The sequence below is a fragment of the Ptychodera flava genome, chromosome 5, assembly GCF_041260155.1.
Source record: "Ptychodera flava strain L36383 chromosome 5, AS_Pfla_20210202, whole genome shotgun sequence".
NCBI classification, from domain to species: Eukaryota; Metazoa; Hemichordata; class Enteropneusta; family Ptychoderidae; genus Ptychodera; species Ptychodera flava.
The window spans coordinates 19,289,462-19,305,698 of NC_091932.1; the positions used below are offsets into that span (position 1 = coordinate 19,289,462).

General features: G+C 41.2%; 1 protein-coding gene across 2 annotated transcripts; it reads left to right on the forward strand.

Moving 5' to 3' along the window:
* Positions 1–1,075: 1,075 nt before the first annotated feature.
* Positions 1,076–14,960, forward strand: LOC139133185 (steroid 17-alpha-hydroxylase/17,20 lyase-like). Of its 2 annotated transcripts, none has more exons than XM_070699619.1 (5): positions 1,076–1,823; positions 10,213–10,491; positions 12,484–12,649; positions 13,240–13,343; positions 13,791–14,960. In XM_070699619.1, exons 1-3 carry the CDS (start codon positions 1,146–1,148, stop codon positions 12,616–12,618), a joined length of 1,092 nt encoding a protein of 363 aa, XP_070555720.1. In that variant the 5' UTR covers positions 1,076–1,145; the 3' UTR covers positions 12,619–12,649; positions 13,240–13,343; positions 13,791–14,960. The 2 variants fall into 2 exon arrangements, 1 of the variants encoding a protein (XP_070555720.1); XR_011552545.1 differs by lacking the exon at positions 1,076–1,823 and adding an exon at positions 3,794–4,251.
* The last annotated feature ends 1,277 nt before the right edge of the window (positions 14,961–16,237 follow it).

Here is a 16,237-nt window from a genome sequence, read left to right on the forward strand (position 1 = left end):
TCTCTTGCAAACGGCGCATGCTCGATATCAGGTGTAGTACTCAGCCTAAAGTATTCCATCTTCGATTCTCGAACGATTTCTCGTTCTTGCTCCTGTTCTCGTGCTTTACACTCCTACATGTATCATATATATTTTACACATATGCCATAACTAACGAAGGATATGTGGAGAATGATACGAAGGACAACGAATCAAAAATCAATTATACGGAGCCGCCGAGCTTGTCAACTTTAGTTGTTCAAGCTTTGTATTTACGATCAGGGTTGTGGCAGGGTTTCATGGTTGATCTACTTTCTCCTCAGAGATATCGAAATTACATTTTTAAAAGTTAGGAGGGGAAACTTGCCGAACCATTAGAATACGAACCCAACAGAACTTCTAATAGGCAAAAAAAATATGTGAAGTTGTCTGGTTACACAGACCCTGCGTGCGAATGTGGAGTGCATTGCCTTTTCAAGTGTTTGACTTTCTTATAAACGCGTACACGTGCGGGGTCGTTCTGCGGGGGCCACACTGCTTGGGTCGACGGGCGGTCACAACGATAGAGCTGCGTCACCGAACATTGCAACTTGAAAGGGACGGTTGCAAACGCAGCGTCAAAAATTTTGAAAGTAGCGTTCAGAAAGTCCTATAGCATCATAAGGTACGCAGCGAAGGGAAGATGCATTCATAGGTACGAACTGTGTCACGCGACCGGGCACTGACCTGAGATGTCCGGTAGTAGCATCAGTCAAAATATACATTGAAAGGGGGGGGGGGGGGGTGTAATATGTGTCAACTTGAACCGGTAAACCGTACTGGGTTGAGCTGCACTGTGTGTATCAGATCTTGTCCAACTTAGTATCGATTAGCTCTTTATGCCTAAAATGGTATGACTTAAGTATCAAAAATCCAATTCAAGCCCCGATTGCGAGATTACGCCGTCGCGCTGACGACGCGCTGCCGTCTTCCGCCCGTTATGCTAAGTAGTCGTTGCACCTGTGAGGGGGTTTCTCAAGCCAAGCCGGCGGCGCTGTGCACGTGTGGCGTACATATAAACAAGCCGATGCGCCTATAGGGAGCATACTGACTTAAGTTGGCAAAGAAAGCACTGGTCCTATGAACGGGCATCTTTCCACAGCGTAGACCTGGTACAACGTGGAGAGATGGACGCGACAACTATACTGCTCATTCTAATCTGCATCATACTTTACGTAACACGATACTCAAAACAGGTGGGCTGGCATCTGCCCCCGGGACCCCCGGCGTTACCGCTGATCGGTAATCTGCCAACGCTGTTTGAAAGTGAATCGATCTGGAAAATTTTGAAGAGACTTTCCGAAAGTTACGGCTCGGTCTTCACGCTCTACCTGGGCATGAAGCCGGCGATCGTCCTCAGCGACCACGTGGCTATCAAGGACGCCTTCGTGCGCCAGCCCGATCAGTTCTCGGGCAGGCCGTACGTGTACTCCATAAGTCTCTTGTCGCGTAACAACTGTGGCATCACCTTCGGCGACTACACACCGCAGTGGACGAGACAGCGCAAGTACGTGTCCCTCGCCCTGCACTCGCACACGGCGTTCCGCAACGGCGCGACATCGGCCGAAGAAAAGATACTGGTAGAAGCTGGTCATCTTTTGAAGAACCTATCAGAAAAGCAGTGCAAGCCGGTCGACATCAGTCAAGACATTTACCTCACCGTCATGAACTTCATCTGCAATATCACCTTCAACCAGCGGTACAGCGTCGACGACGCGGAGTTCAAAATGATCATGCGGGACAATCGACAATCGATCGAGCTACTTGCGCCCGGTGACCCGATTGACGTTCTTCCGATATTAAAGGTAAGCGCTCCGTAATAAACTCAACACTGTAGTACTGTGGTTCCCGTTTGTTCACCTGGAATATTGCAATGCGAATGTTGCGCTGCTCTGCTGCGCATGATCACCTGCAGTTGACTTTCGCGCTGTATTTCATATTCCAGTAACATTCAATGATGTTTTATAGGCTGCTAGCTGCATAGCCACTTTTTGGCCTTGAATTTGCAATGACATTACTGTCGTCAAAGCAATCTGCTCCGAGATTATACAAAAGTCCCATGTAATGACTCTGACAACATAAAAACAATGGCGAAATATTGCATCTCTTGTATTTTTTCTCGCAAAATTGATCTTGTGAAATTAAGAAATTTTTAAATTAAAGAAAAAAAAACAAGTTATCGTAGGCTCGACCCATGGGCCGATCCGACTTTAAATACTGTTCGTACTTCTCGGATAAAAGCTTGACGTCACGATCTTCCCTATCAGCCATTAGAATGTGTACGCGCTCGTTAAATTGTCAATTATTGACATTCGGACCAAATATTTTGTTTCGTTGGACAGGTGTGGTATAATATCAAGGGTGATTTTAAGTCGCAGCTTTCATAAGTTACCAGTAATACAAGAAACTTTTTATTCATGGGAGCGTTTCACCATTAAAATGCACGATAGTTGAAATAATTTATATGACCGTGATTATGTCTTTGTTTGACAGAATGTGTTGCTTCGTATATGAGTAAGATTAATCGTCGAAGCGGATTGTCACACGTAGAGTTCAGAAACCCCGCGTACTAGAACGACAATAGATGCCAAGTCAGTCGGATAGTGCACCGTTTGAATGGCGATTGTACTAGGCATATACCTTCCGGTGGTAGTATATACCGGATAATTAGACGATAATTCTACATATAGTCCCACTTAATTTTGTTTTTGCGTTGATCTTTATATTGAAGTCAATCGAACATATCATCTGTAAACGCTGGCAGTTATCATGTACAGATAATTGCCAATGTTTTGCATCGAGTCAAAATTCTTCACGCTGCAACCAGTGCTATACATACTATGTCTTTGGCACATTGGCTGATATAGTTTGCATCTTAGCTATTGCCGCTGATCACTCGAGAAAAGCATTATGTTAAAGATTTTATACGGACTCAGAAAGCATTTCATTTATGACTTGGTCTAGTGATTATTTGAATGGGTGTGTGTGTGCTGTGAAAATTAACTTAGACACTGCTTTGAAATTTAGAAAGTCTGGGTAAAGCATTTTTTTAAATAAATACTGCGCAATTTTCTGAAGTTCAAAAATATAATTATTCGATAAAAAGAATATTTTAATCAGACGCATCGATATTTATGCATATCTTAGGCGAACCTACGAGGCGCAAAATGTAAAAAAATTAATTTACACAATCACCCTTATTTTCAGAGATAGAACAGCTAGGAAATGTATATAGAGAGGAATTTTAATATATATATATATATATATATATATATATATATATATATATATATATATATATATTATATATATATATATATATATATATTAAAATTCCTCTCTATATACATTTTCTAGCTGTTCTATCTCTGAAATAAGGGTGATTGTGCAATTGATTTTTTTACATTTAGCGCCTCGTACAAACCAAACAAGATAATTTGACTTATTCAATTCGGGAAAAATCTTCGTCTATCTGACTATCTATACGTATGTATGCATGTACACACGTACACACGTATAGACCCATGTAGTATTTTTAATTTCTCTTATATCACCGAGTGAGACTTAAAAGTTTGCCCGTGTTTCTATCTAATCTTACTCTTGTCAATTAATGTACGCATCTATGAGTTCTGCGAAAACGTTTCGTTTACAGTTTTCATTCCATGTGTACTGCTGGTATATACTTGTTTCCTGGTGTAGAACAGCAGGTATGTGTACACATTCGCATGTGAATTGCCCTCAGCACATCGCCTGATCAATACTTAATAGGAAATTCGCATTTGGTTTGCACATTTCTACAAAGCTTGGAATAAGTAAGCGCACGTCAGTTTAGAGCGATAGTTTCCGCTGATCATTCTGGTTTCAGGTAATACGGGTACATACGTATTCCCGCCGCACGCAAGGACTGTTACAAGATGACGTCATCAACTTTGCGATTATCGCAAAATGCTATGACGTCAGTGAAATCATAAGGCCTGTATTCATATCCCCATAATATCCTTTTCCGGTTTACCAATGTTCTATCGATTGCCTGTTAGGGTGGAAATTTCCATGAATGGTTGAAATTTGTATTCGGAAGAAAAACATCCTGCTTGTGTTTGCTCAGTGTTGTTGCATTTTTCTGTTGTCAGAACGCACACATGATTGTATTCAGTCGACGGCCACACGCATGCAGTCGTTTTGCACGTTACACAGCCATGGGAAAACGGGAGCATGTAGAGCTAAAAAGTACATGTAAGCTTATCATTAGTTGTAGCCACTTCTTGATTCCTCAACACGTACTATAATCAATGACGCTTTACTTTTGTTCGGAATCATTCCAAATTGCTGAAGCTGTCAGCCAGAACGGGGTCATGTGATGCCACGATGACGCAGTGCACTTTGTTCTCTACCGTCCCATGGTACAAACAGCACTCTCCCCTCCTACCTCTCCCCCAAAGCCATGGCACCTACCGATACCCTTTTTCCGTTTCACAGCTACTGTAGGAACTTTATTTCTTCAGAAAACCGCAGCACCCCCGAAAAGCTGGTGAACCAAACTGTGAGCAATTAGTTTAATATTTACCCCTCTTAGGGATCAAAACTTCCTTGAATGTCAGGCGCCTCAAATCGTTTTGCCCAGCACCAACCACTCTTCCATTTGTGCCCGGCTCTTTCTCCACTGTCGATTGGCTCGCGGCCCGTACCCCTTTTTGGAGGGACCGTATTTGCTATACCAACGTTGCTGAGCAGGTGTGTACCGTGACACTGAGCGCAAAAATGCGCGCAGTTTGGACAGTTCCGGATTTTTTGGTTTCGCTTCGTTTTCCCCTGGCTGGCAGCTTCGTTTAATCACAGTTCCACAAACCGTGGTTGAAATGCGCCCGCTGAACATGCTGAAGGGCGACGCGAATCTCGACGGCCAAATAAAATTGTGGAGAAATTAGGAACGGAGGGTAAATTGCTGCCGGGAACGGTAGCAGTTGTCCTTGATGCCTTTGCCGGCAAATTGTCAGGTTTGGGAAACGCTGGCCCCCCTGTCTAAGCTTTAGTTTAGTTCACTACTATCTCAGGATGTGTGTTTGTATGTGCTAATTAATCATTCATAGAACTCCCAGACGAGTTCTGATTGCTTTTTGTGAAGGGGAGGGGGGGGGGTATGATCCTGTGTTCTACAGGTGTGACGGAATATACATACGAGCTCGTCAGACTTTTCTCTGTGCATGAAAGCCATGGAAATGCTGTTCTCGGGGGAGCAGATCAAGCGAGCCGAGAACCAAGCAGTAGCATTCAGTGACAGTTTTCGTCAAGACGATAGATCTTGGAAGAAGAAAGTGGCAAAGCGGATGATTGTCTTCTTATGAATGGTGCATCGATGACGATTGTGGTATCATGATGATTGGATTACTTCAGTGAAGCCCTGCTTTGGAAAGATGCTCCCGGCAAAGTTTTTATTTCCTCAATGCGTGGGCGCTCTACATTCATGTTCCACAATTTGCTATCATTTTTTCCCATCCCACTCAGCCTATTTTTCTAAAAACTGCCTCGACAATAGAGGAAATATCCGAATCAAGAAAAAAGAGATTAAATTTCAGAGTGCATATCACTTTAAAATCCCCTCTCACCGGGAACATTTGTCTAAAAACCTCAAAAACATACGTAATGCTCGATATGACGCAGAGAGTTGGCTTTATCAATTACAAACTATCGGTTCCTGGTTCGTAGTCCGCTACGAAAGCAGTTCATCGAACTGTTGTATCGTAAATGTCAATTTAGCCTCATCTCCAGTTAAGAGGTTTTACCCTAGACACAACTACGATTACCTCTGCAAGAACGGCAATGTGCACTGATAGGCGTGAGTTTGTCTCAGATTCACACATTTCAGCGATCGTCACATGACTGTCTCTCTGTCTCTCTCGCTCTGTCTTTCTCTGTCTGTCTCTTTTTGTCTTTTTGTCTTTTTGTCTGTCTGTCTGTCTGTCTGTCTGTCTGTCTGTCTGTCTGTCTGTCTCCATACATTCATATATGTAATCATATAGATATAAGTGTGTTTATGCATGTTGTAATATATGCGTAAATATATATATATATATATATATATATATATATATATATATATATATATATATATATATATATACGTATATGATATATGCGTGAGTCTGTGTGAGTATGACGGTGTATGTGTGTGTGTCTTGTATGTTTGTGCGCGCTTGCGTTTGTACAAGCTTATGTGGTTGGTAGTGTTGGTCTTGTAATATACTTTCATCTAACGATCGCTTTGTAACAAGAGTAAAACTTTGCTTATTGTTGTGCTTTTTGGACAGTCATAGCGGTAAAGTATGATTTTAAATTGTCGTACTCTACCGTTTTCCTTTTTATCACTTCTATCGCCCTCAAAAACCGAAGGCACTCTTTTGTCGAATAGAGTTCGGCCCTGAATAATTGTGTTACTGTACGAAAGTTCGACGCACTATCTTATCTCTGCGGTTGCGACGAAGATATGCGTCATGATGTGACTGATGGACATCATTTTTCGCCACAGAACATATAGTTCGTGTATGTATGCACACAAATCTGTACACTTTTTCGCCGTATTCTTTACATGGAATGGCGCAAAGACTCCTATGGAAGGAGGCTAATAAAATATATGAGGACCGGATGAACAAACGAAAAAAAGGTGTGAGCGAAAAATTACTGCATGTTATTCCAAGTAAAATATTTCAAATTGGTACAACTTGAAGGTGTTACTAATATTAATAACAATCTTTAGTACTAATCCATGTAGAATCACAATCGCGAAGGAGGTAAGTACGAAGTGTACATATGTCACCACTAACGCCAAAAGGTCGCTCCACGGAGGGCGGTGTCTTTGAGAGACTTTTTATGCCTCATTGGAAACTGCAAGAGCTACTGTGAAACCAGGTTGACGAAGCAGCAAAGGGAAAACCCGCAGACCTAATTATCTTCTCCGAGTGTGACTTTTAATGACTTTTTTCACATGAGGCCATTGCGACAACCATAATAAAAGTACTCTCCATATGGCTTAGAGATATGGTGTAAATCATTTTCTCGCGTTGGTTGCAAAGTTAGGGACGTTTAAGGACTTAACTGTACCAAAGGCACATTTTTTTCAAATTGTAAGCACAGAAATATTCCTTGCCATAACTTTTCAAAACTCTTTCCAAAGAGTTTTTGCACAAATCTTAATTTCACGCTGCGTACTCAAGACGAATTGTATTTGATTATATTTGCCCGGGGTGCACGTGAGGCGGTCCGAGGAATTTTCAGCCAAGTTTCAAAGGTGATAGTAAGGGGAGGGTAGCATTAACTTGCAGTGTAGATTAGGTGAATGTAGCGTTACCCTCCGTTCGGTTCTGCTTGGATCACGAAAGATGGCAAGTTACGTTTGTACGATTGCGGCTATCATTTTTTTAATGAGCGGCACAGGTCGACATAGTTGGTTGATTAAAATACGGTCGACAAGCCAGGAACCGAAACTTTTGTTGGTTTTATTACGAACCGGCAGTTGCTTTTTATACGCGAGGTCATCTTTCTTCAATAAAGGGGTGAAAGCTTGTTCAGGAGGTGGCAGTGATATATCGAAGACTTCCGGTCCCCATTACAACAAGTCTATAGTAAGGTAAAGACAACACTAACGTGCGAGGGGTCTATGAACTTATTTCTCAGTTGTTGACCCTTGACCCTGGCAATCGTCACTTAACCTGCAAAACTCTGCATGTTGCGGCCTCGGTTTCTTATGCAGGCTATCAAACGCTCTGGCTCGCTGAACCCAAACTTCCAGCAATAACCTTGTTGTCTAGATCTGTTATAAATCGGGGTGTATTTTGTGAGCACGCGCTTTCTAACGAACAAATTCTTATAAAAACACATTTTTACAATGAGGACTCTGACACAGATAGTTGACGTACTCCAAGGCCGATTTCAAAGTCCCCGCTGGCTGAACCCGTAACCTCATTGCGCTACGTCGCCTTACGTGTATGTAGTGCGTGCATGCTTTCAAGTGAACAAATTCTTGTAATAGGTTATTATATTAGAGGGTTTTGACACCTATCAGATCGAAACGTAACACATATACTGATTTTCATTGTTGTTCACCAAGATAACACAACTTGGTACGGCGTAATTGACATAGGTTTGACGAGAGACTGTCTCAATATAGATATATGCCGTACCGTGAGCTGAGCAGACGCAGGATCGTGGAATAAATTGATGCCGATAACGGACAAATTGTGGCACAATCGAAACAAACAACGCAATTAAATACAGGTACGAACACAAACGGCGACGCCGATTAAATTCAGGTACTTACATACCCGAGATGTTCAATAACAAGTCTACGATAATGCACTGCCTAATAATGGACCGCGTACCGGATACAACGGCTGCGTCGTGACAAGGTGGAAGTTTGAGAGATCAAGCGAGCCGACACGTACCTTAGGGTACGGGCTACAGCTCAACTTGCTTCGCTTTTCATTCGCCACGTCATTACCACATCAAAATTCCGAAATCCCTTCCGAACAAGGGGGCGCCAGGTACTTGCAGACTCCATACTTACTAAAATTACACACACGTAAAACCTACTCTAGTTTGAGCTTTTCACCTTCTCACCGCCTATCTCATCACCTGTCTCGTTTGCTTACGGAATGCGAGGTGAGAAGCCGTGCATCTCAATGTGCATGCACTATTAATCGTCTATTTCGTCCAGTTTCTACTGCACCCCTCTCCTCGGCCGGTCAAACCGCTTTCCGCCCCAAGCAACATACCGCTCATAAATTCTCAGCGCCTTTTCCCGAGTATTCTTTCTTCTGATGCGCTATCATACCTTTCCATTCAGCGCTGGCATCCACGGCTTTCACGAGCACCGTCCTTCCGTTTCCTGTTATTTTCCGCTATGTTGAACTTTGCATGGGTTAGTAACCGAGCTGTATCCGAAGCTATCATGTTGTCTGTCCGACTGCACGTACGAAATATCTGTCAACATTAAACTCGACCGGTTATCGATTATACAAGTTGCGTTCTCGTGAGTATGAATGCATCGCGTGCGATCGGATGATCTTATTACCAAATTAAAAAGATAATAAGGCGAGCGTACTGGCAGTTGTAAATTACAAATACTGAGCAATGCAGTAAACAGCAAAAGAGTATCATCTATGTATTGTTACAATCACGCCCGTGGGCAGTGGCAGTCGTACTTCAAAACAACATTGCATTATGCAAATTGATCATTAGTATGCATACCTCGCCATCGGATGAACGACCCTTCTCAAGATTCCTTTCTTTATGATTCAACTTGCAAAGTTGTTCAGTCTTGAGTCTCTTGCACTGGGAGGAAAACCTGTCCAAGGGTAATAACAGATAACCTGGATTATAATTGGACAGAGATGAAGAGGGACAGGCGTGAACTTACAATCCGAGCAAGATCGTTTCAGTGCGAGGAAAGCCGTTGGGACTAGAACCGTAACTTTTGATAACAGTGGTGAATGAAAAGTGACCCATGCGGGACTCGACAACGATGCGGGACTTTGATAACGTTACATTATTTTGAGTTCTCCTCCAAAAGATAATATGTTGAAATAAAAAATATATAAGTCTTGCCAACACAACACAGTGTGTGCAATCTGCCGCGAATGACCTTTGACCAATGTCTTCTAGTCCAGAATAAAATTTAGTCATCAACAATGATTGCATCGTACCAATATATGTTGGTGGCGCATACGCGCAAACACTGCGATCTGATTGGTCAAGACGTGAAAACAACCGTGCTATATTCGCAAGATAGCACGGTTGTGACAGGCACGAGCTCTCAGCCAGAGGAAAAAATCCTTTTAACGTTTCAGGCCAGAATTTCAATTTAATATTATGATATAATAGCAATAAATCACCTATGCAACGGGTACCACTCGATTTTGACCAGTTCACTCCATATATGCACTCGCTATTGCTCGTGCTCACATGTCGTGAACTGGTCAAAATCTCGTGGTATACCGTCGCTGCGTGTTGTGTATTCCTCGATTATTGCATCCACGAAGCCGTACAAACAAGCAGATAACTAATGATTTCGAAATAAATGTGGAGTAGAACAAGAAAAGTTAACAGAGTTTTAAAATACACCAAAAGTTACATTCGAATGACCTTTGACCTTTTAGTAGTATCTCTAACCTGCTTTGTGCGTTTTCAAATAATTACATGCAGGTGTTTCCAAACAGAAGACTGCGCTTGATCGAAGAGCTGGTCTCACGACGAGATAAGCTGCTGCAGACGAAATTTCAAGAGCATTTGGCGACCTTTGACCCTTCAAACATACGGGACATCACTGATGCCCTCCTGAAGGCCATGAAAGACTCCGGAAACTGTAAGGATGTCAATGAAGATCTGGTTGTCATGACAATATGGGAAATCTTCACTGGCGGCTTTCAGACCATTTCAGAGACGATGAAATGGGCTATCGCGTACATAGTGAACTATCAAGAGGTAAAGAGTTCTTTTTATCTATTCTAATGTATGATTTTTTGACCTAACCTTGCCTCTGTATGGATCAAAAGTTCACTATCCGCTGTATTCAACCTGATGACCTCATGTTTACAAATTTCCATTTTGACAGTATATATCTCATAGCTTTCTCTGAAGCTCTGGGTGCCACTGATCTATGTCCCGAAGCCTCTATGAGATATCTTTCTGTGCATCTCTGTGTCGGTCTCTCAAATCAGTTCACCTCCCACCGTTTCCGAGACATCTTTTCTCCGATGAAATGCATCAAAGCAATTTCCTCTACAGCAACGTTAAATGCAGCTTTGAATTCATTTTTAAATATCATCACCTTTTCATCAAGTTTCTTCAATATCTGAGACCATCGGGTAACTCGAGAGCCGCTTTTGTTCGGCACCTTTTATTTGGCTATTTTTTACAACCTCATGAATGAAGGAGACTTTCTTACCCATTATCACTAGCTCGTTAAGTCCATTCAGTAAAATGGAAACCGTCTTTGGGTTATCAGATAGTGTATTGGAGATAACGTGGGCGGGAAATGAATGTTAGTCCTGACGACAGTCGCTACATTTATCGTTCGCAGTCCTAAAAATGCTCTAGGCTCCAGAATGTGATGTAAACGAACTTCAAATCTGTAGACGTCATGAAAGGTTCTTGGCCTGAACGTTCAGTATCGGTCTTTAAAACATTGCACTTTTATTCGGGATTTGTTGCTAGTTAGATATACTTTTCCAGAATTTTGTCAAAGGCACTCACAGTGCCTTTCGTTAGTACCTTCAATGTCACGCGTGATGACTCCATGAGTCTTGATGATATTTTAAGGTAGTATGCGCCTCGAAAGTAAAATACTTTCACTTTTGCTCAAATTTCCTCAAAGAATATTTCAATCATTCTCTTTCAAATGAAAGACTAGAAATCAGGGTTCACCGCGCGTGCAAATTTTGGAACTGGAGAAACAAATACTCACGACATTTGAATTTCAAAATGGCCGCCATCCCTGTGTTAAGTCTATGGAGAAAAAAAAATGGATTTTCCATTTTCGAAAAACTAAGCCGGTGAAAAGTTTTATTACACCAGGAGCTTTAAAATGAACACCCACAAGTGGTAGTTTAGAAAGAATTGACAAGGTTTGAGAGTCCGAATATCTGTCCCCGAGGCGTGTTCTACCTTAAGTTAATTATTCGGAACAGCGTCATCATTGAGAAGTAATGTCTGTCTCAAGTATGATAACTTTACCAAAGAAATATGACTCCGTGAATAGTGAAAGTACCCGCATCATGAAATTCATTTGGCATCATTGATACAGTTTCAATAGAAAACATTGAACAGAGCCTCCACAATCTAATTATCACCCATAGGGAAATCCGTTTCTGCAATCAAATCTTTAATCTCAGGCGCTTTAAATAAAATTCTTTGTTTGCCGTCCGCGAGCTGATAGGCTTTTAGAGAAAATTAAGAAAACAAACACAATGTGAACACTATTGCAAATAAGTATATTATTTTTCGAAAAGAAACCAAATTAAAAATTGACTTTATGTTAATACACTCGTGTTTTTGTCTCTGTACTTTTTTCCCATGGCCGGCTGGTAGGTTTTTCAAAAATCCAAGGACGGCAAACAAAGAATTTTCTTTAAATGACCTTACTTGACGCACAATACAATACAATACAATACAATACAATACAATACAATACAATACAATACAATACAATACAATACAATACAATACAATACAATACATTCAACATAAAACAATACAATTCAATATAGTAGGTAACATAAAACAATACAATACTGCTACACAATTTTTTGCAATGCAAGTAAAATTACAGCTAACCGCATACATTACTTAAATGTCAAAGTCTCTATTCGTGTATGTTTTGCGTGGGTTGCCATATTAAATTAATGCTTTTAATTTCAGTGGCGCTGAAGTAAACATGTGTCTAATTTTCGAGTAAATCTTGTTCGTTTATTGTAGGTACAAGTCAAGATACGCACTGATATGGCAAACGTCATAGGCAGCCGGTTGCCGAAATGGAGTGACAAAGCCTCACTACCGTATCTCTACGCCACTGTCCTGAGATATTGCGTTGTAGTTCCATTTCGTCACTGAACGCACCACACTGCACAACGGAAGATACTAAGTAAGTTTTACCTAATATGCCGAATTCGAAAGAACTTATCTTTTTTTTCCATCAGTCATAGTTAACTTTCTCTACAGGCGAGAACTGCACTTACTCGAGGTCGAGATTAATCTTCTGAAAAACGGAGCAACATGCATTATCATGCACTATTGTATAAAGGGCGGGGCGCTCGCCTGCCATCCGAGGAAAGCGCCCCCTTCGGCAACATTGATATCGTCTTCCTCAAAAATCTCACATGTTGTCAGCTGCCTGTTACTTCGGAGAAACGTAATGCGTTGGGCGCAAATAGGGCAAACGCTTCACGGTGCCTAGACAATATACAAACGCGATGCCTTCGAACAAGTGAAGACCCATCTAGAAACCTTCGCTAAAATACTATTTAACAATACTCGAATATACTCTTATTATGTAGCCTACACTTGATAGGCTTACACATTGCAAGTGGTCGATAGTGAAAGACGCACGGATTAACATCCGTATCTCCTTAGACCTTTACTTTCAATTCTTGGTTTCACGGGTTTACAGTACTGTACTAGTTCGTCTCGCTACAAACAAGAAACCATCACAGCCATTCTCTAACTCTGTTTCAGATTCCGAGGATACCACATTCCGAAAGACACTATGGTAATGTGCAATCTCTGGTGGGTACACCACGACCCAAAGTACTGGAAGGAGCCCATGAAATTCGACCCCGGTAAGGATTTTTAACCAAGGGAGGGCGCTATCACTTGTTGAGTCTCCGTCGTGAAAACGTGACGTAAAAAGACATTTTCCCAGAGGGGGCATTTAAAGGGATACAGTCAAAGGTCGTATGGGACCCACACTACCAAAGAACACACTGTATCCAAGGTTCGATTTTAATTGATGAAAGTTAAAACATGTCTGTCATAATCTACATCGTATGATTAATGTTGCAGCTATGATAATGAGGTGCATATCGTGCACAAATACATTGTTTTTAAACAAGAAACTCGCACAGGCGCAGCTCCGACGACGGTCCCTTTTAAATATTTAACCGTCGCTTGAACACCGACGAAATGTTCTACATTTATTTATTTTGAGCAAAAAATACTGAAATGTGACGAGTTGAAGCTGAAAGGTATTTCTTTTCTGATTTTATTCTTTTTGTACTCCGATACAGCTCGGTTCTTGAACGAGGAAGGCGAGGTTGTCGTCCCGCCAAGTTTTCTCCCTTTCTCCGCTGGGCGTCGCTCTTGTATGGGTGAGAAACTGTCCAAGATGGAGCTGTTCCTGTTCCTTGGCTGCCTGATTCAGAGGTTTCATTTCGGGGACGTGCCTGGGGAGCCTTTCCCAGACTTGGAGCCAATTCCGAGTAATATGTTTAGACTGGTAAAGCCATACAAAGTTTATTTAACCCCTTGTTGAGGGCGTACTGCCGTGGGGATTTTTCACCGTTATGTCAGTTACGGTCAGCGTTTCAAAAGCAACATTCTTTGAGATTTCTGTTCGTTGCTCTAATATAAAAGGAATGACAATAGTAAAGGCTTTAATTCTTGATATATGGTAGAGCAATAATGTGCTCAGAGAAAATTCTGGAAAAAAAGACGACACAGGCACTTTCGTCGGAATTTTGTTTCGCAGGGACTTCAAATTTTACGCTATTTATTTCGTGACGTAAAAGGATAGCAATATTTCAAAGCTGATTGGTGTATTAGGAATGCTTCCGCACAGGATTGCGATCTGTACTCTCCTAAATCCAAAGCGAATGCCGTTTATCACAAATAACACCCACAATTAGGAACGGGTATCTGATAGACTACGTAGTGGTCTATTTTTGTCTGTGCGTTCAAATTGCCTTCGCCAAATGTCAATTTCTGTGACTTTCAATACAATGGGATCGTCTTGATCACAATGTCGGCGAAGGCGGACCGGCAATTTTTGGAAAGGTCACGTCAAAAAGATTGCCCCGTCGTCATGCTCATTTTAAATGAACCATATTAGAAAAACGTCAATTTGTGGAGACTCCTCGGCTCGTCTCCTTATTTCACCGAGTCATCACCAGACGCACGTCTGTAGTACACACATTGTTTGTAAATTTTAGTGTGTCTCTGTAATTAATATATAAATACGTATCAAGTCTATAATTGTAAATACTTTGCTAACACTGTAGTCAGCTGGGCCTATTTGAATGTTAATATTCTAGGCTAAATTTAAAGGAATCCATGGGAAATTTTCTACTCGTATATGTATACTGAAACATCTAAATGTCTTTTGGAATAACAGGTATGAACTCACACTAACACTCCAAGATTATTTTAAAGTTGAAACTGGGATTGATATTAGAATTCGCCTCGGGGACAGATATGCGGACTTTTAAATTTTTGCTTTTTGTCTACTTTGGTGGCGCGTTTTGAAGTTCTAGGAGTAAATGAAGTGTTCCCCGGTTTATTTTTGTGAAAATCGGAAATGTAATTCTCCCCATAGAGTTGAAACAGAGTTGGCGGTCGTCGTTCTAATTTCGAATGACTGTCCGTAAATATCTTATTGGGTAATTTGTTTCTCTGGTGCAAAATTCTGTACGGTGACCCCTGATTTCTAGTCTCGATTGCGAAGGGGTCCGGTCTAAGGTTTCTTTACGGAAAGTTTGAACAAAAGTTTATGTCTAATAAATTTCGAGGCGCGCACTCATGTGCCTTGAGAGCAAAATCTAATTGAATGAAAACAATTTTTTGCTGGAATGCCATGGAAGAAGTCAGTATATTGCACGACGTTATCAAAAGGACGGCACTTTTTGAAAAATGACCGCAAATTTTTGAAGATTAATCTGTAAGGTAAGGGAAACGTTTAGGATCAGTAGATAGAAAATACCATCGGTTAGATTTCCAAAAGTGTAAATATTTGATTGTTTCGTAACAATGTCGTATTTGTCGTTTTGCAGTTACTCTGTCTATTTTTATTATATAGTGACTTTTGATAAACTAACAATTTTGGCGCACAATGCAATGTTAATATGGGTTTACAGCTTTGTAGACATTTCATGCGATACAAACGCACAGGGTTTTTTGTTGAGGTAGAATGCATCTCGGGAACAGAACAGTCAAATTTTTGCAATACTATTTTCGTGGGGGCTCATTTTGAAGCTGACGGAGTGAAAAGAGTCTTGTAAACTGATTGTCTCCGTAGAGTTACATGTCAACCCGTCGGGTGGCGGCCATTCTGAATTTCAAATGTCAATAAATATTGATAATCTGCTTCTCCAGTACCAAACGCGCTCGCTGACCTCCAGATTGTTATTCTTGATATAGAAAAAGAAGGGTTGAAAGTTGTTTTGAGAAAAGTTTCAGCAAAAGTGTAAGTGTTTCAATTTCGAGGCGCATACTACCTTGATGATCATTGGTGACGATGTTATGGTCAAAGTTAAGCATTCCACTTGAACTACTCTTTGTAAGATGATATATATAGTCTTAAAAACAAGTGTTTCTTATCGCAGCTTTTTCAAAGCTATCATTCGGGAATGACCGACGCAGAGTCGGTAAACCTCCTCAGTAGTTTCAATTAAAAATATAAGTAGGGACGTATCGTTTAACCGAGATTGCGTTTGAGGGCGCAGTGAATGTACGGTGAAGT

Excerpts from the sequence above, each read along its gene's own strand:
- LOC139133185 (XM_070699619.1), top strand. The coding sequence starts at position 1,146 with ATGGACGCGACAACTATACTGCTCATTCTAATCTGCATCATACTTTAC. Across the intron at positions 1,824-10,212 it reads ACGTTCTTCCGATATTAAAG|GTGTTTCCAAACAGAAGACT; the intron begins GTAAGCGCTCCG and ends AATTACATGCAG. Across the intron at positions 10,492-12,483 it reads ACATAGTGAACTATCAAGAG|GTACAAGTCAAGATACGCAC; the intron begins GTAAAGAGTTCT and ends CGTTTATTGTAG.